Below are 20,509 nucleotides of genomic sequence, written 5' to 3'. Positions count from 1 at the left end.
TAGGCTAACGCCTATAACTTAAAGAACTTAAGATCTTCAAGGACACAGTAAGGTAAAGGTGGCATACATGTTCATGCTTTAAAGAGTGCCGTTATTACTTGCTGTGATATTGTTCCCAAAGCAGAGCACTGCTTTCATGCTTTCTACTCTCATATAAAATAAAGAAATCTTTTTTTCCTTTTATGGGAAACATGTGATCAGAGAAATAGCTCAGCTGGTAGTGTGTAGGACACACTTGCCTGAGGCTCCTGGTTCAGTCCCCAGCACCATATGTGCTCTGACTTTTGTCAGATCTCTCTCTCTCATGAGTCCCCCTGCCACCTCACCCTCTCATATAAATGAATATATGGGGACTGACTGGTGACGCACCTGGTTAAGTGCACACATACCATGCGTGAAGACCAAGGTTCAAGCCGCCATTCCCCACCTGCCGGGGGGTTGGGGGTGGCAGGGGAGCTTCACGAGTGATGAAGTAGATCTGTAGCAGGTGTCAATCTTTCTCCATCTCTTATCACTTTCCCCCCCCTTCAATTTCTGTCTGTCCTGTGTGTGTATATATATAAATAAAAAAGGCCACTGGGGGGGGGGCGTGGAGCCTTCATGCAGTCACCAAGCTGCCGTGATAAATCTGGTGACAATAAAAAGAATAAAATAATTGATTGAGTATATCTCTAGATTCTATGTGACACGTTTTGAGAAAACACTTTGTTTTTATTTACTTTTTTTTAAAGATAGAGATAGAGAGGGAAAGAGAAAGAAAGGAAGGAAGGAAGGAAGGAAGGAAGGAAGGAAGGAAGGAAGGAAGGAAGAAAGACCACAGTAGTGGTGACCAGGCTAATGCCAGGGTCATTCATGCACATGGCAAGACAGCACACTAGCCAAGTGAGCTATTTTGCCAGACCAAAGTCCATCATCCTTCCTTCCTTCTTTCCTTCCTTCCTTCCTTCCTTCCTTCCATTTATACTGCCTTTCCTACCAGATTACCACTAAGTTCTAGTTTGTGGTGGTGCTGGGATTGAACTTGGAACCTTTGGTGGCTCAGACATGAAAATATTTTTACATAAACACTATGCTATCACCCCCAGCCCGAGAAGCTACATTCTTTTTATTATTATTCTTTCTTTATCTCTCTCTCTCTCTCTCTCTCTCTTTCTTTCTTTCTTTCTTTCTTTCTCTCTCTCTCTCTTTCTTTCTTTCTTTCTTTCTTCCTCTTTCTATCAGGGTTGTCACTGGGGCTTAGTGCAGGCATTAGGAATCCACTGCTCCCGGTGGCCATTTTTTTCCTTTTTCCTAATTTCATTAGATAGGACAGAGAGAAATTGAGGGAGGACGGGGAGTTGGAGAGAAGATAGACACCTGCAGACCTGCTTCATTGCTTGTGAAGTGTCCCCCCACACACTGCAGATGAAGAGTGGGGGCTCCAACCTGGGTCCTTGTGCTTGGTGATATATGCACTTCTCTGGATGCACCACTGTCTGATCCCTGAGAAGCTGCTACATTCTTATTTAGCTGCTATCCCTTCCTGTTCCCCCTTTGTAAAAATAAATAAATAAATAAAACTGTGATATGTGACTGAGAAAACAACATTTCTCTCACACACACTCTCTTTTTTTAAAATCAGAGCACTGCTCAGCTCTACTCAGCTCTGGTTTATGGTGGTGTGGTGGATTGAACCTGGGGCTTTGGAGCCTCAGACACATGAGTCTCTTTGCATAACCATTATGCTATCTACCTCCACCATAACATTTCTTTGATATGTTGGTTTCAGTAATATTTTACGCTCTCCCAGGTAATGGTGGGTCCATCAGCTTTAATTAAATTAAATCTAGTAATTGCAAACCACAAAGGGACTTTAAAGGCAGAAGTTATAAGCAGAGGCAAAAAGATTATCCGCGTGTCTGTCCAGTTCCTTCTCTGGCCGTAGCTGTTGAGAACCTCTGCAATTCACGGGAGTCTAGGGATTGCCCGTGGTTTTTCTTTACAGCCTAGATATTCTGCAACATACTTAGGCTGCCTCTAACTCCAGAGAGAGAGAGAGAGAGAGAGAGAGAGAGAGAGAGAGAGAGAGAGAACCATGAAGGTATTAATGCACTACAGCTGCAGTAGTATTCTGGTTGCTAAAGGTGCCATTCAAGTCTACTGTATACATGGCCCAACTATTTTAGGGCAAAAAGCAAAGGACCTGCCAAACAGTGAGCACATTCTGACTTAAGCATATGATTAGATAAAACTCTATGGCATTGATTGCTGTTCTAATTCAGGGGCAAGACTGGCCAGGCCACACTCCAGAGTGCAGACATGGATTAAGGGCAGGGCCACAAGGTCAAGAGGGGCCTTCAAGGTCAGCAGGTTCAATTTCTCATCTTCTGCCAGAGTCTCCTATAATATTCCAGACACAATGTCTAACGTAGGCTTCTGTATAGAAGACTACATTATAAAAAAAGATGTAGAAGGGAAAAAAAACTAGAAAAATACCTAACGATAGGTGATATCAAGATGTTTTTAAGTAATTTCTTAATGTCAGTATTTAATTGACCAATTTAATATTATAACACAGATATTAAAAAGTGTTTAAAATTTTTTTTTAAAAAAATTTAGCACAGTTCTAGTTATTCGGATTCCCTGAATTTTTTTGGTGAAGGTTTGCCAGGCAACTATTTTAATTTCAACCTTTGTATTGAAAAATCTCAACAAAACATATCAGTTGCCATTAAAAAGAGATTGTTTTTAAAAAAAATACAAATGTGTATATGGTACGCATGTAACTATATTCAGAAGGGGAGAAAAAACTAACACCCTATACAAACCATTAAGAACAGAAAAAGAAATACCAATATGCCAACAGTGACTTCCTGTAGTGGGAGTACAAATGTTTTAAAACATGTCTTTAATTTCCCAAATCTGCTTTAAATAGATAAGTCTTCTGTCTTTAACATAAGGTGTGAACTAGCCCACTGTGGGAACTTACTTTGTGCCAAGGATGCTTGACATTGAGAATTACAAGTCAATAAAATAGCCACTCCCTTGCTGGGCTGGCACTGGAGCTGAGAGGCAGACAGTAAAGCGCCAAAGGGCCAATGCCACCACAGAAAGAGGATGAAGAAGAGGGAATCGAGCGGACAGTGGGGGTGGGGCACTGCTGTGTTATGCAAAGAAGTCTCCATCCCTGACGTGTGGCATGATCTTTTGCCTTTTTATGTCCCAAAGGTATAGCTGTACAGTTACTGAAAGATAGACATAAGGATTTCCTTTGAATGTAAACTGGCCATATGGCAAACCCAGAAACTGCGCGTGCGCACACACACATACACACACACACACACACACACACACACACACACACTTTTGCAAACCTAGAAAACAGAATTTGATGTTGGGAAACTTCTCAAAAAGTTTTGTGACCTTTGACTAGCATCACAAGTTCTTATGAGATAATACATTTTTTAAAAGTTTATTTATTTATTTATTTATTTGCCACCAGGGTTATTGCAGGGGCTTGGTGCCTACACTATGAATCCACTGCTCCTGGAGTCTGTTTTTTTCTGTTTTTCTTTGACAGGACAGGGGAGAGAGATAGAGAGAAAAATAGATACCTGCAGACCTGCTTCACCATTCATGAAACATTCCCCCTACAGGTGGGAAGTGAGGGCCTCGAACCTGGGTCCTTGTACATGGTGATATGTCCACTTAACAGGGTGCACACCCAGCCCCATAATATTTTTTTGGATGAAAATTCTTATTCCAGGTATTTTGTTTCCTTTGCCACTTCTTAAATAAAAATTGTAAGACTTGTTGAGGGTTGAGACTAGTCATACTCATTTGTTAGTCAAGTTTTAATTATGCAGCCCGTGCTATGTACCACACAGAGGCTAAGAAATTATGGCTTTAGGGAGTCGGGTGGTAGCACAGCAGGTTAAGCACACATGGCGCGAAGCACAAAGACCAGCATAAGGATCCCGGTTCAAGTCCCTGGCTCCCCACCTGCAGGGGAGTCGATTCACAGGCGGTGAAGCAGGTCTGCAGGTGTCTTTCTCTCCCCCTCTCTATCTTCCCCCCCTCTCTCCATTTCTCTCTGTCCTAACAACAACGACATAAATAACAACAATAATAACTACAACAATAATAAAAAACAACAAGGGCAACAAAAGGGAAAATAAATAAATTTTTTTTAAAAAGAAATCCTGGTGTTGTCCTCAAAAGCTCATAATGTAGTGGAAAATAGTCAACTGGTAAAGATATATTCCTGCTATTAAGGATAATATCTATTGCCATTGATAATAGAATATTTTTACTGTTTATTTCTGAATTTTAAAGCAGTATTTTAAAATAGTTATTCTTTTAAAAAATATTTATTTATTTATTCCCTTTTGTTGCCCTCATTGTAGTTATTATTCATGTCATCATTGTTGGATAGGACAGAAAGAATTGGGGAGAGAAGGGGAAGGCGGGGGGGGGGGGGGCAGGGGAGAAAGACAGACACATGCAGACCTGCTTCACCACTTGTGAAGCAACTAACTCCCCTGCAGGTTGGAGCCGGGGGCTCCAACAGGGATCCTTACACTTTGCACCAAGTGTGCTTAACCCCCTGTGCTACTGCCTGGCTCCCTATTCTTTTTAAAAAAAATTATTAAGTTCTTGTTTCCTTTTTTCCTTTTATTTATTTTATTTATTTATTTTTGCTCCAGAGAGCAGGACTCTTATTCAACCATGTGTAACCTTTTCTTAGAAAAAAAATACATATATGCACACACACACACACACACACACACACACACACACACACACACACAGGCAAGAAGGCTGGGGGTGTAAGTAGAACATCACTCTGACACATACTGGGGGGTTGAACTTGGGAACCTCATGGCTTCCTGAGAGTCCGGTACTTACCTGCTGCTCCACCTCCTCAGTCACAGGGACCCCTCTTGGGGGATTTGCTAAAGTGCAGATTCTGACTCAGTAGAACAGAGTGAGACCCTTGACTCTCCATGCAGCTACACCTCCAGCAGCTGTGAAGTTAGGCTGTGAGACCTGTCTGAAGTTGCAAAAAAAATAATGCCGACACTTTATTGGAGAGGCTCTGAAGTGACCTGCAAAGGCCTGAGTGTGTGTGTTTGGGGGATGGGGGAGGAGGGGCAGTGCAGGACAGAAGCTGCTCCCTGGGGGTGGGAGGAGGGGCAGTGCGGGACAGAAGCTGCTCCCTGGGGGGGGGGGGTAATTCCTCCCCCACTGCCTCTGCAGGGAGCTGATTTCAGACATCTTGGCATTTCTCACAGTGAGCAGCACAGTGCCTAGTAAGAAGAGGAACCCACTAAAGATGTGTGGGTCAGATACCCAAGAGATGAAGACATGTGTCTGGCTAGTTCCATTCTATTTTATTTAAACTAACCAAAACCATTAATAACAGTAGAGATAATTTTGGAGATAAAATATTGACCGTATGCCACCCCCTTTACACAGATATATTTAATTCTTTGGAAGACCTCATACCTACAAACATAATTGACATTCTTACAATGAGAGTATGGAACGTTTTCCTCTAGTACTAGATTACAGATATCTTCCTTTTAATTCTATTTAATTGTTTGTTTGCTTTTACAAGAGACTAAGAAAGAAAAACCAGAGCCTCACTCAGCTATGGCTTATGATGATGGTGCTTAGGACTGACTGCGGGACCTGTAGGGACCCAGGAGTGCTAGAACTGAGCTCTAAAGCTGTGAAGTCATCTTCTCAGCCCAGTGCCCACAGTTACACTTTTGGTGACTGTGTAATATGTGTAATATGATCTACAGTTTAGTAAGCTCTTCCCTAGTATTGGACATTTTAGATGTTTAAAGTTTTTAAAGTTTAGATACATTTTTTTAATGTATACAGTTGTTTAAAGTTTAGATACATTTTAACTACTTTAGGTATGTGTACAGTCATTTCGACCATTTGACTCAGTTGTAAATCCATTATACTGACCTTAAAAAGCATTTTTCTGCAGCGGGTTAAGCGCAGGTGGCGCTAAGCTCAAGGACCGGCGTCAGGATCCCGGTTCGAGCCCCCGGCTCCCCACCTGCAGGCAGGTCCCTTCACAGGCGGTGAAGCAGGTCTGCAGGTGTCTGTTTTTCTCTTCCCCCTCTCTGTCTTCCCCTCCTCTCTCCATTTCTCTCTGTCCTATCCCACAACAACGACATCAATAATAACTACAACAATAAGACAACAAGGGCAACAAAAGGAAATAAATAAATAAAATTAAAAAAAAAAAAAGCATTTTTCTTGGGGGTCAGAGCAATGGGTTAAGCGCACATGGCACAAAGCACAAGGACAGGTGTAAGGATCCCAGTTCCAGCCCCCCGCTCCCCACCTGCTGTGGGGTCACTTCATAGGCGGTGAAGCAGGTCTGCAGGTGTCTTTCTCTCCCCCTCTCTGTCTCCTCCTCCCTTCTTGATTTCTCTCTGTCCTATCCAACAACAATAACAATGGCAACAATAACAGTAATGACAACAAGGGCAACAAAATGGGAAAAAATGGCCTCCAGGAATAGTGGATTCATAGTTCAGGCACTGAGCCCCAGCAATAACCCTGAAGGCAAAAAAAAAAAAAAAGTATTTTTATCTATTGCCCCTGTGTGTAATTTACATAGATGTTTTTATATGTTTGGGAAATTAATTTAAAACTCTGAACATTATTTATGATTATCTCAAAAGTATTGCTGAGAGAGTGACATATATACACACACACACAGAGAGATGCCTCAGAGGTTCCAAGTTTAATCCCTGGAACTACCATAAACCAGAGCAGAGCATTGTTCTGGTCGGCCTGTGTCTGACTTATGGTGGTATCAGGGATAGAACCTGGGACCTAAAAGGAGTCTTAGGCATGAAAATCGTTTAGCATAACCATTTTGCTGTTTTCCCAGCCCTATGTTACCTAATCAAAATAATAATAATAATACTTTAAAATTTTCATTTGTAAACTGATAAGAGCTCATTTCTCTCCTTTCCTTTTTTTCTTTAACTGCCTCTTAGATTCACTTTCTTATTGTCACCAGGGTTCACTGAGCCAGCTTTTTTTTCAGATAGCGACAGACAGAGGGAGAGAGGCAAAGACACAAGTGCTGGCACTTCCCCCAGTGCAGTGGGAACCAGGCTCCCACCTGGGGCTTATGGATGGCAAAGCAGGCAGCCTCCTGGAGAAGCCATTTTGCCAGCCCTCATGGTTTTTTGTTTTTTTTTTTTCCTAATTCAGTTTGGAACTAGCATTTTGGTATTTGCCTTCTTTGGGTTTCTAAAAACAATTGTTCTAGTTAATTAGATTCATTGACATTATGTTTATTTTTTCTCACATACTCTGTAAATAATTACCTCACATCCAATCATAAGGCTTATAAAGTCATAATTAAGTGCTTAGTCTTAAAATGGGTTTGGTCTTGGGGCTGGGGAGACAGTGTAGCAATAATACCCAAGACTTGCATGTGAGAGAGTTCCCATTTGGCCCCTGGCATCACCAGTGGTCGGATCCAGATGCGTATGTGATCCGGAGCCAGGAGAGCGGGCACCTGGCAGAGAACACATTTACCGTGGCCTGCACTGAGAGACGCTTCAGCAATGATGGAACAGTGCTATGATGTCACTCTTCTCTCCCTCTTTCTGTCTAAAACTAAAAGGAAAAAACAGGAGCCGGGCAGTGGCACACCAGTTAAGTGCACACAGTACTAAGTACAAGGACCCAAACAAGGATCAGGGTTCGAGACCCCGCTCCATACCTGCAGCAGGTATGGAGTGCAGCTTCACAAGCGGTGAAGCAGGTCTGCAAGTGTCTTTTTCTCTCCCTCCCTATCTTCTCCTCCCCTCACAATTTCTTTCTGTTCCATTGAATAAAATGGAGGGAAAATGACAGTCACCAGGAGCTGTGGATTTGTAGTGCTGACACCAAGCTCCAGGGATTAGAGGCAAAAAAATAAAATAAAAGGAAAAAAAATCCATTGGGAGCAGTGGAATTACATAGACTAGAAGCCCCAACAGGTAAACAAACAACTTTGTTTTTTAGAATCTGCTTCATCTTAAGATATCTTCTATTCCAGTTACTACAAGTTAGTTAACTAGATGTCACAGTTGGCAAACATGTGATTTAAACTTTTCAATGTTGACTTCCGTAGAACTTATCTTTATGCTTCATAAATGTCCTTATTTTTAGAATAGCTGCTTGTGTTAAAGATTTATAGTTGGTCTTTCTTTCCTTCCCCTGAAACAGAAATATGTTTTCTTTCTCTGCAGCTTAAAGTGAGTAGGAGGAATCTTCTTAATGTCTGCAAACTTATCTTTAAAATTAGCAGGAGTGAGAAGAATGATTCTCTGATTCAAAATGACAGCATTCTGGGTGAGTGTACTGTGCTCTCCCATTGAGCAGATGTCACCATTGAGCACAAATGTGTCTACAAAGCAAAGTCACGCTTAGTGATAATGAATCGTTTCCTTGCTAGTGACATACAGAAGTCATGTGATACTCATTTTGAGTGATAATGAATCGTTTCCTTGCTAGTGACATACAGAAGTCATGTGCTACTCATTTTGTCTCTCCCTGTATTTTTTACACCAGTAATCTTTTTAATCTTTATTCTTTTATGGCCACCAAGGTTATTTCAGGCACTAAGAATCCACTGCTCCCAGTGGCCATTTTTTTTTTTTTTGCTTCATTTATTTTTTCTTTCTAATTTTGTTGTTGTTGTTGCCTCCAGAGGGACTTGGTGCCTGCCGCTAGGAATCCACTGCTCCTGGAGGCTATTTTTTCCCTTGTGTTGCCCTTGTTGTTTATCATTGTTGTTGTTATTGTTGTCATTGCTGTTGTTGTTGTTGAATAGGACAGAGAGAAATCAAGAGAGGATCGGGGGGGAGAGAAAGACACCTGCAGACCTGCTTCACTGCTTGTGAAGTGACCCCCCTGCAGGTGGGGAGCCAGAGGTTCAAACCCAGGTCCTTGAGCTTGGTACTATGTGTGCTTAACCAGGTGCACCACTGCCCAGACCCCTTCCTGGATTTCTCCACTTCTCACTTAATCTACCTCTTGGAGCCTATGATAATTGTCTGCTTATTATTATTATTATTTTTAAATAGGAGGGGCTTAGAACAAGGCACCTTAAAAGAATGCAGAATTTGCAACCATGAGGTCCTAACAGTGATCCTTGGCACTGCGTATGCCAGGCTGACACTCTGGTTCTCATTCTCTCTTTTATGAACTATTTTATTTACATATTGGGTACAGACAGAGGAAATCAAGAGGGGATGGAGAGATAAAGAGACACCTGCAACGTTGCTCCACTGCTCACGAAGCTTCCCTCCTGCAGGTGGTGAGTGGGAGCTTGAACCCTGCACTGTAACACGTGCACTCAACCAGGTATGCCACCACCCAGCCACAATAAATGATTCTTAAAAAATAAAATCAATACCTATAGTAATGTTGTGTGAATTTTTTTTTTAAGTTCCCTATCTAAAATTTTATTTCCTGGCCTTGGATTTCCTGAAAAAAAAATTACTAGGGCAAGGGTAGATAGCATAATAGTTATTCAAGGTTATTTAAAGAGACACTCAGGGCAGGGAAGATAGCATAAAATTTATGTAAAGAGACTCATGACTGAGGCTCCAAAGTCCCAGGTTCAATCCTCTGCTCCAGTAAAGAAAATAAAAATAAATAAATAATAGATAGATAAATAGATAGATAGATATGTAGATAGAGAGGAGGAGGGAGAGAGAGTAAAAATAGAGAGATTTCTGACAAATAACTGCACTGATATTAAGAAAATTAAGTATCAGATAGGCATAACAATAACCCTATCAGAATTATACCCAAAACCTAGCAGTTGTATATTATTCGGATGGCTATTCATAAGTTATCTTGGATAAAAGTGGATATCATATTCAAATTATCCTTCACTTTAGTGATTGAGATTTTTTTTCAAAGTGCATGTCATAATTTCCTTTTTATACAACACCAAATCTGTTCTTAAAGATTGGTCGAATTTTGACTATAAATTTTTTATCATTATTCTATAATGACTCCAAAAAATTAACCAAAAATCATATAAGCTCATAGACAGGCGGTGGCTCCCCTGGCAGAACATAGGCCGCCACGTACAAGGACCCAGGCTCAGTTTCCCAGTCCCCAGCTGCAGGGGGCAGAAGCGTTGTGAGTGGTGGAGCAGTACTGCAGGTGTCTCCTCTTCTCTCCATCTCTGACCCTTTAACTGAAAACACTTTCTTATTTATGTACTAATAATCCTTTTGTTATCATTACTATTACAGATATTTCCTTTGTATTTTTATTATTAATTATTATTGCATCCCTATAGTCTTACACTTGCACGATTCCACTACTCCATTCAATATTTCCATTCAACTAGAAAGGGTAAGACAAAAAAGAGGGAGAAAGATCGCAGCATCAGAGGTTGCCCTGGTGCCAAGACACTCCGACATGGTGCTACAACCTGGGATCTTACAAGGCCTGCTCTCTTGCATACCCATTATGCTCTCTTGCCTGCCTACAAGGCCTTTTTAAATTCTTTTTTATTATCTTTATTTATTTATTTATTTATTTATTGGATTGAGACAGCCAGGAATTGAGGGGCAGGGGAAAGTAGAGAGAGAGGGGGAGACAGAGAGACACGTGCAGCACTCCTTCACCACTTGTGAAGCTTTCCTCCTGCAAGTGGGGACCGGGGGCTTGAACCCGGGTCCTTAGGCATTGTAACAGATGCGGTCAACCAGGTGTGCCACCACCGGGCCCCCAAGGCCTATTTTCTACTGCATGAGCTGCATCTCTGGCCCCCAGAGATTCCTTGTAACTAAAAGTAAGCTTTTCTATTTATATCATGTGAGAAACCTTCAGCCAGTATTTGAACAGAGGTCGCTACTAGCTAGCATAATGTACACAGTGTGAGTGAGAGTCACCCACAGCGCTTTAAAACACTTCTTCCCAGCTGTTCGTTAATTTGTAACAATTGGACTTCTTGACAGAGTCACTGCTGGAGGTCCTAAGGAGTGAAGACCTGCAAACTAACACCGAAGCGTTTTTGTACTGCATGGGCACTATCAAATTCACTTCTAGCAATCCAGGCTTTCTGAGTGAAATGCTCAGCAAAGGTGTCATGGAAATATTGATACAGTTGATAAAGCAAATAAGTGAGAACACCAAGAAATGTGGGGCATGCTTACCGAACTCAGACCACTTACTAGTCCAAGTAAGTATTTTACTTAAAGACAAGATGTGGACAATAGTTATTATGTTACCTAATACCAGTTACCAGCCAGGTGGGAGCTAACAAATAACAGGTGAGCTGTTGGGTCCTGCCAGGTGGGGTGCCTGGCCTCAGGGATCGAGGGTGGCAGGCCCTGCCCTGCCTCTGCAGGGTGTGTGCCCCATGTCCTTCTTCACTGGGAAGACTATTCCCAGGCTTCTCACAGAGCAGCCCTCCACACAGCTGGTGACAGTCTAGTTCTGTTAACCTGCAGAGAAAGCATACCTGGAAGAGTTGAAAAGTAAAACCGTGTGGCCTACCTGAGTGCACCTGGACGTGGGTTCAAGCCAAGATCCCCACCTATAGGAAGGGCACTTCACAGATGGCGCTTGTGCTGTTTCCTCTTTGTTTTTCTCTCCCTCTCTGTCTCTCTCTATCCCTTTCTGCCTTTCACCCTCTATTAAAAACAAAACAAAACTGGGATTTGGGGAGATAGCATAATGGTTATGCAGAAAGACTCTCAGAAAAAAATCATGTTGAGTGAAATAAGTCAGAAACAGAAGGATGAATATGGGATGATCTCACTCTCAGGCCGAAGCTGAAAAACAAGATTAGAAAAGAAAACACAAGTCGAACCTGAAATGGAATTGGAGTATTACACCAAAGTAAAAGACTCTGGGGTGGGTGGGGAGAATACAGGTTCATGAAAAATGAATGAAATAGTGGGGGTTGTATTGTTAAATGGGAATCTGGGGAATGTTATGCATGTACAAACTATTGTATTTACTGTTGAATGTAAAGCATTAATTCCCCAATAAAAAAAAAAGAAAGAAAAATTGCTGAAAAAAAAAATAGCTTATTGATATCTGAAAAAAAAAAAAAAGAAAAGAAAAAATGACCACTGGGAACTCTGGAGTCATGCAGGCACTAAGCACCAGGGGTAATCCTGGTAGCAGAAAAATAATAATAATAAGTAAAAACTTAACTGCAATGGCCAGGCAGTGGCACACCTGGTTAAGCACACACATTATAGTGCACAAGGACCTGGGTTCAAGTCTCTGCTCCCCACCTGCAGTGGGAAAGCTTCAGGAGTGGTGAAGCAGGGCAGCAGATGTCTCTCTGTCTCTTTCCCTTTCTATCTCCCCCTACCTTCTCAGTTTCCCTCTGTCTCTATCCAATAAATAAATAAATAATTTTTAAAAACTTCACTGCAGACACATATTAAAAATAGAATTTGGGGGGCCGGCTGTGTTGCACCTGGTTGAGCACACATGTCACCATGCACAAGGATGTGGTTCAAACCCTTGGTCCCCACCTGCAGGGGGAAAGCTTTGGGAGTGGCAAACCAGTATTGTGGATGTCTCTGTCTCTGTCTCTCTCCCTCCCTCTCTAACATTCCCTTCCCTCTTGATTTCTGGCTGTCTCTACTCAATAAATAAATAAAGGTAATTAAAGAAATATTCACAGGCAGAGTTTTCACTTTCCGAGTTTGAAGACAAGTCCAGACTGGAGATTGTTTGTGGAGATGGGCAACTGCTATCGTGAAGCTTATATCCATAAACTCTAACCATCAAAAACCAGAAGTGGAGTATGGAGTGAATGCTTGTTGTGAGTTGGGGACGGTCTATACCATATGCAGGCCCAAGACCACAGCAGCTGAGGGACAGACCACAGCAACTAAGGGACAGAAAGCGTTGCCAAGACAGGTTATGTGGGAGTTTTATCTCTTCTTTTGTGGCTGAGAAGTTTTCACAGTTAAATTATTCTTGTTGCTGTTGCTGTTGCTACTTTAGTGCTCGTGTTCTTCTCCAAAGCATTCGTCTATCAGATGTATCATTTTACATCTTTGATGTAAAAATTCACAAATTTGAAATGTGCTTGTCAATAAGAATTGATTGAGCACTCAGGGTGCTCAAAGCCTTTGGGAATATGTGCTAAAAAAAAAAAAAAGTAGAATTTAAGCTCTGTCTTAAAGATGTTTCAAGTTTTTACAATGTTTATCAGTTTTGGACTTTGCAGTCTGTCTTCATGTTAGCAAAGACTGTAAAACCTCTTTTTGTCAGGAGCAGTTCAAAATTCTGCCGGATGTGCTGTCATTTTGTGAGGAAGACTTCTATTTCCATCTTCCCAGTGTTATTTTTTTTAAATATTTATTTTATTTATTTATCCCCTTTTGTTGCCCTTGTTTTATTGCTGTAGTTATTATTATTGTTGTCGTTGTTGGATAGAACAGAGAGAAATGGAGAGAGGAGGGGAAGACAGAGAGGAGGAGAGAAAGACAGACACCTGCAGACCTGCTTCACCGCCTGTGAAGTGACTCCCCTGCAGGTGGGGAGCCGGGGTTCGAACCGGGATCCTTATGCCGGTCCTTGCGCTTTGCGCCACCTGCGCTTAACCCGCTGCGCTACGGCCCGACTCCCCTTCCCAGTGTTAATGAGTCACCCTCCTTTGATTGCATGGTTATCGTTGACCTGGACTACATGTGCTTGAATTGCTTGGGTTTGCCTATCTGCAGATCCTCATGTACACGGATGATAAACATGTGAAGGATCGCTAAAGGCAGTACAGTTCTGTCATTGTATTTTCTTTACGACTTAATTTTATTACTTAAAAATTTTTAATATTTATTTATTCCCTTTTGTTGCCCTTGTTGTTTTATTGTTGTAGTTATTATTGTTGTTGTTATTGATGCCGTCGTTGTTGGATAGGACAGAGAGAAATGGAGAGAGGAGGGGAAGACAGAGGGGGGAGAGAAAGACAGACATCTGCAGACCTGCTTCACCACCTGTGAAGTGACCCCCCTGCGTGTGGGGAGCCAGGGGCTCGAACTGGGATCCTTAGGCCAATCCTTGCACTTTGCACCATCTGTGCTTAACCCACTGCACTACCTCCCTATTCCCTTTCTTTTATTTTATTATTTAATAATGATCGACAAGACCACAGGATAAGAGTTGCAAGGTCAACTATAACCATATTCTCCTTGAGGGAAAGGAGAGGTAACTCATTAACACTGGGAAGATGGAAATGTATAAGTCTTCCTATCAAAGTGACAGCACATCCAGCAGAATTTTGAACTGCTCATGACAAAAAGAAGTTTTACAATCTTCGCTAAAATGATGACAGACTGCAAAGTTTCCTATTTGTTATCCCTATAGAAATATGAACCAAAATTCATTATGGGGCGCAGAAGGTGGAGAGTCTGGCTTCTGTAATTGCTTCTCAGATGGACTTGGGCATTGACAGGTCAATACATACCCCCAGCCTGTTTCTATCTTTCCCTGGTGGGGTAGGGCTGGGCTCTGGGGAGGTGGGGTTCCAGGACACATTGGTGAGGTCATCTGCACAGGGAGGTCAGATTGGCATCATGATAGCAATTGCAACTTGGTGGCTGAAAAGCATTAAGATACAAAGCAGAGCAAATTGTTTAGTAATCAGGAACCTAAAGGTAAGAATAGAGCAGATGCGATTTGGGGTCTTCATGTTGGAAGAAGCTAGGAAGCCTATTTTAGGTATCTTCCAAAGGACCCAAGACTTGACTAATATTTGCCTGAGCTCTACAGCTAACTTGGAGGTAGGCTGAAAGTATTGTCTGGGAAGATGGTGTCAGAGTTGGAAAGAGGATTAGAAATCTGGGTCAGGGCAGAGAGTAGCTCCCAAATATGGGACAAGTATTATAAATACCGTTAACTGAAGACCCCATCAATCTAACCTAGGGTCCATGTCTATCCATACTTATCACAGGAGCCTGTGTGGCCTCTGCAGTCCCCACCGGTCTGAACTTGCATTCCATGGTCACAGCTGGGAACATTCTAGGCTGCACTCATTTAAGGACCAGTCTTCCTCGAGTGGCAGAGTATGTTGACCCAGCCTCCCTTCGGAGAGTGGGGCAGTCCCTACCATTGTTGTTCTTCACTGAGGGCAAGGTCCTGTGGAGGTCCATAGGAGGATTTATGATGATGTTCCTGGTGGAGATGACCAGTGATGGTGGAGAGAGGGATCTGTTAGAGGTCTGGGCCATCATATCTATGTGGGAATACCAGGGTTTTCTGACTAGGGCCCCAGGTGATGGGGTGGTCGGCTAATGACCAAAAGGGCCATCATTAAAACATGTCAGTCTCTTAGCCTCATCCAGCTTTTGTAGTCCTTACTTTATCTGACAGAGCTAGGTTTAGCGTGATTGGGGGAAGTGAAATAGGAAGTAGGTGAGGAGGGTATGTAGGTCTAAGTAGAAAATATTTGATTAAGTACTTTATGTTGTCTATTTTAGGTCTTTCTACTTACTTGCTACACTTATTGAGTCACTGTAGACTATAGAAGGAATTATGCTAAGTGAGATAAACCAGAAAGGGAAAGACAAGTATGGAATAATGTCACTCATTAACAGAAATTGAGAAAGAAGAACAGAAAGGGAAATGGCAAAGCCGAAGTTGACTGAGTTTGGAGTATTGCACCAACGGAAAAAACTTGGTGGGGGGTACATTTTCAGCTTCACTATAGGGAGGTTTGGGTAGGGACACTACCCAATAATATTATAATATATAATAGGATTATATATTAACACCTGGATGGCAGGTGTTAATATATAATCCTATTATAGTCTTATAAGTCATTATTTAATCAACATGAGGGGGGAAAGTAAATTGAATGTCTCGAGCTTTTTAATGCATATATTTCAGTTCTGAGTATATATTCCTTCATTCTAAGCACTTAAGGTTTCAAATTAGTAAACTGGTTGAATTTCAACACTGGGCTCAAATTGTTAATGTATTTTTAATAATATTTTTTAAATTAAATCACCTAAATCTTAGACCAGGGAGACCAGAACCGACTAGTCTTGACAGTATATAAGATAGTTATTTGTAAGTAACATTAAGTGACATAAATTATGGTAAGGTCTTGTATGGAATCTCTGGGAGTTTTCTTGTCTTCTTTCATACTTCTCTTGATCCATACCATTTGATATTAATTAAATCTGCTGACTGCAACCAAATCAAGGCAACCAGGGCCACATCAGTATGTTTCACTTCAAATTGTGTCCAGAGACCCCAGGCCTAGGATGTCAGCCCTCTAGTTCCAATATTCAGGTGAGGCGTTTCCAGCTCACAGGACTCCTTAGTTCCATTTCTGTTGTGTTTGCACAACTTCTGACAGAGTTATATAGAACCTAGAGATAGCCCAGGGAATATGAGATAGGACACACATGCACATGTATGTATAAGTTAGGGGAAAATATATACCTTTATAATTTTCATTCTTTTGATAACATTCTTTTATCTGAGTTCTTTATTGTAAGAAGACAAGATCTAAACCACGTAACATACAAAGTATGTGTTGGAGGCCAGGCAGTGGCACACCCAGTTAAGCTCACATAGTAGTACTAAGGCACAAGGCCCCAGGTAAGGATCCAGGTTTAAGCCCCCCAGCTCCCCACCTGCAGGGAGGGAACACTTTACAAGTGGTGAAGCAGATCTGCAGCAGTCAGTCTCTCTCTCTCTCTCTCTGTCTCTCTCTTTCTCTCTCTCCCTCTCTCTCTCTCTCTCTCTCTCTCTCTCTATTTCCCCCTCCTCTCTCAATTTCTCTCTGTGCTGTCTACCCCAAGAACAAAGGAGGTCAAATCATCCTCGATCACAAAATTCCAGAATACTACAACTTAAGAAGTGCTCCCTGGAACTTGGAAAAAGAGGAATGTAGACCAGCTAGTGAGCTGTCAGAAAAGTCAACAAACATAGTTATCTGTTTTTCTGTGCAAAAGTGCATCATGACTTTTCCAATAACTCCAAAGAAGTTAAAAAAGGGTCCCCTCCAGCCCTCAAATGTTACTATCAGATTCTAACACCTCAGGAAGTGACTGAGCAACAGGGGTGGCCTGTCAAAAATTGCTATAGAACAGGTTATTAGAAGCTGGGAGGGTTTATCTCTGACCTGTAAATGTTAACAATAAGGCAGGCACAACACAGGGGCTGAAGAAGTTTCCCAGAATCACTTATATCAGCAACTATCAGCACTGGAGAAGGGTCTTCTGTAAGCATCATGAACAGAGTGACAATCAGATTCAGATTCACCCTGTGTCTCATTGGTCCTCTTATGTTTGGAGAACCATCATGCAAGAACTTCTTTAATATAATTAAATGACAATCTCAGGCAGGCATTCCCAGTTAGGTAATTGTCGCACATGCAATGTAACTGTTAAAAGCCAAATGGATCAGAACTGACGTTTCTACAGTTTTTTTAATTATTATTATTATTCCTATTTCCAGACTTTTTTTTTTTTTACAGCCTGGCCCATTTGATTTAGATTTCAAGCCTTAGAGAAATGTATCCTCTGCCTTCGTTAGATACAGTGTGTCTGAAGTCAGAAGTGATGTGCAGTGCCCCAGACTGCTGGTTCGCTTCTGCTCTCTTTGCATGGGTTTCACTTCTCAACATCCCCCCCAGAAGAGCCTTTAAGTTTCATTTTATTTATTTATCTTTCCCTTTTGTTGCCCTTGTTGTCTTTTTATTGTTGTTACAGATATTATTGTTGTTATTGATGTCCTTGTTTTTTGGATAGGACAGAGAGGGGGAGAGAAAGACAGACAACTGCAGACCTGCTTCACTGCCTGTGAAGCGACTCCCCCCTGCAGGTGGGGAGCTGGGGGCTCGAACCGGGATCCTTACACCAGTCCTTGTGCTTTCAGAAGAGCCTTTAAATCTGAATGTTTCCCACTCTCGGCTCACTTCATCTTGAGCAGTACATAATACATTTTCTTGTTCTAAATGGAAGTTTCTTGATAATGTCTGTCCTTCTACCCTTCACTTTGGCTCTTGCAGAAAAGGAAAGTGACTGAGACAAGACAGATGACCTAGACATTCTGGGCCTGGATTATTCAGAAGATGCTTTTACTATTGTTATAGAAATTAGAAACTTATGCAAAGAAAACAATTTGGTATGAGGAGGTGGGAAATTGGGCAACTAGTTTAATTTAAAACTGGAAGATGCCCATGGCAGGACAGTGGCACAACTGATTGAGTGAACATGTGACAATGCGCAAGGACCCTGGTTCAAGCCCCTGGTTCCCACCCGCATGGGGGAAGCTACAAAGCAGTGATGCAGTGCTGCAGGTGTCTCTTTTTCTCTGTCCTTCTTTATCCCCCCTCCCCTCTCAGTTTCCCTGTCTCTATCCCAAAGGAATCAATGAAATAAAACATGGAAAATAAATAAATAATAAAACTTAAAAAAAAAATTAATCTTTATTTATTGGGCAGAGACAGCCAGAAATGAAGAGGAAAGGGGAAGAGAGGGAGAGACAGAGAGACACCTGCAGCCCTGCTTCACCACTCACAAAGCTTTCCCCCTGCAGATGGGGACTGGGCCCTTGAACCTGTGTCCTTGTGCATTGTAACATGTGCGCTCAACCAGGTGTGCCACCACCTGGCCCCAAATAATAAAATTTTAAGGTGCCAATAGGATTGTTGCCAGGAACTAAGTAGAGAGCTAATCCTTAACAGGGAGCATAAAGTTGAAAGACCTCATTTAAAGCCAAAGATAGGTTCTTAGAAGATGCAGCTTCTGTGAAACCAGACCTTCAAATGACATTGTTTTTGTTCAACATTGACCATGTCTAGACTCCACTCTCCTCTCCCTCTCTCTCTCTCCCTTTCCCTCCCTCTCCCTCCCTCTCTCTCTCTCTTCTTCTCTCTTGTTCTTTTTCCTTTATCTTCTCTTCTACTTCCCCCTCCTTCCCTTCCTCTTCCTCCTCCTCCTTTTTTTGTATAGCTAGGATCTTGTGAATGTATGACTTCACCACCCTCATTCAGAGAGAGAGAGTGAGAGAAGGGCCAAGTGGTGGTGCACCTGTTGCAATATACAAGGACTCACGTTCAAGTCCCCCAGTTCCCACCTGCATAAGAGGAAGCTTCAAAAGTGATGAAGCAGTGCTGCAGATATCTCTCTGTCACTCTTCCTCTCTCTCTCTCTCTCTCTCTCTCCCTTTCTCTCTCCCCTTACCTCTTGATTTATATTCTATCAGATAACTAAGTAAGTAAATAAATAAAATCTAAAAGAGAGAGAGGCCACTAAACAGTGAAAGGGCTTGAACCTTAATTGTGTGCAACGCAAAGCATGATGGCCCAGCCCAGGACATTGTTTCTCATCAGAGTTTAAGGAAATGACATCACTGTACAGAGAGAAAATAGAGGAACTTATAAAATAATTAATTAATTAATTTAAAAAAGAGAAAGAAGGGAAGACTCATTTGTGGAATGACAAGAGAAAAGAGTAGTGACTAGAGAATCAAGACAGGACAATGTATACGAGAGAGTCGAGTCTGTTTGTTATTGGGCAGTTACATTCCCACCAGCAGTGCTGGAGGGTTCCTTTACCCCCACAACCTCTCCTCCACATGTGTTGTTACTGTCCTTTTTTGATATATGATATTCTCATAGAAGTGAAGTAGTGTAAGATACAAAGAAATGGAAAGATAGGCCATGGTCATGGATCAAATTAATTAAGATAATGAAAATGACTATTCTCTGCAGAGCCATATAGAGATTTAGTGAAATCCCATCAAGTCCCACTAAATTTCTTTTAGAGAATAGAACAAGGGACCAAGTGGTGGTGCCCCTGGTTGAATACACTTGTTACAATGTGGAAGGACTCAGGTTCAAGCCCTCAGTCCCCACCTGTGGTGGGGAAGCTTCACGAGTGGTGAAACAGTGCTGTAGATCTCTCTCTCTCTCTCTCTCTCTCTCTCTCTCTCTCTCCTTGATTTCTCTCTGTCTCTATACAGTAAATAAACAAATGAATCAATTTTAATTTAAAAGGCATACATCTCTCCTTTTTTAATCTAAGTTTTAAAGGTGTCCTCAATGACTCAAGTCTATTCACAAGGAAAACAGAAACACAACTTAACCAATGGGACTACATCATATTGAAAATTTTCTGCATGGCAAAAGAAACCACCACACAGAAAGACTCCTTACAGAATGGGAGAATATCTTTCTATACCATACATCAGACAAAAGGCTAATCACCAAAATATACAAAGAGCTCACCCAACCTTGCAAAACAAAACTGAGCAACCCCATCCAAAAGTGGGGGCGAGAATGTGAACAGAATTTCCACCAAAGTAGAGATCCAAAGGGTCAATAGGCATATGAAAAAAATACTTTGATATAGTTCTTTTTTTCTTCTTCTTACTCCTAAACCTAAGTTAACTACTCTCTTTGATCTAGGTTCACTCCTGGGTTTCATATCTACTCTTCCCCTACAAATAATACTCTCACCTGCAAGAACGCTGGTGGTCCGTGTGGTAAGAA

General features: G+C 41.7%; 1 protein-coding gene across 3 annotated transcripts in view; it reads left to right on the top strand.

Moving 5' to 3' along the window:
• Positions 1-20,509, top strand: part of ARMC2 (armadillo repeat containing 2) — a 149,540-nt gene that overhangs the window by 50,292 nt on the left and 78,739 nt on the right. For all 3 annotated transcript variants that reach the window (XM_060190653.1, XM_060190652.1, XM_060190654.1), the window contains 2 exons: positions 8,259-8,361; positions 10,992-11,215. In XM_060190653.1, the coding sequence (XP_060046636.1) occupies positions 8,259-8,361; positions 10,992-11,215 (327 nt within the window). The remainder of the gene's footprint in view (positions 1-8,258; positions 8,362-10,991; positions 11,216-20,509) is intronic.

The sequence above is a fragment of the Erinaceus europaeus genome, chromosome 4 (genome assembly GCF_950295315.1).
Source record: "Erinaceus europaeus chromosome 4, mEriEur2.1, whole genome shotgun sequence".
Taxonomy (NCBI): Eukaryota; Metazoa; Chordata; class Mammalia; order Eulipotyphla; family Erinaceidae; genus Erinaceus; species Erinaceus europaeus.
The sequence above is the reverse complement of the archived record's forward strand: the minus strand, read 5'-3'. Positions and strand labels throughout refer to the sequence as shown.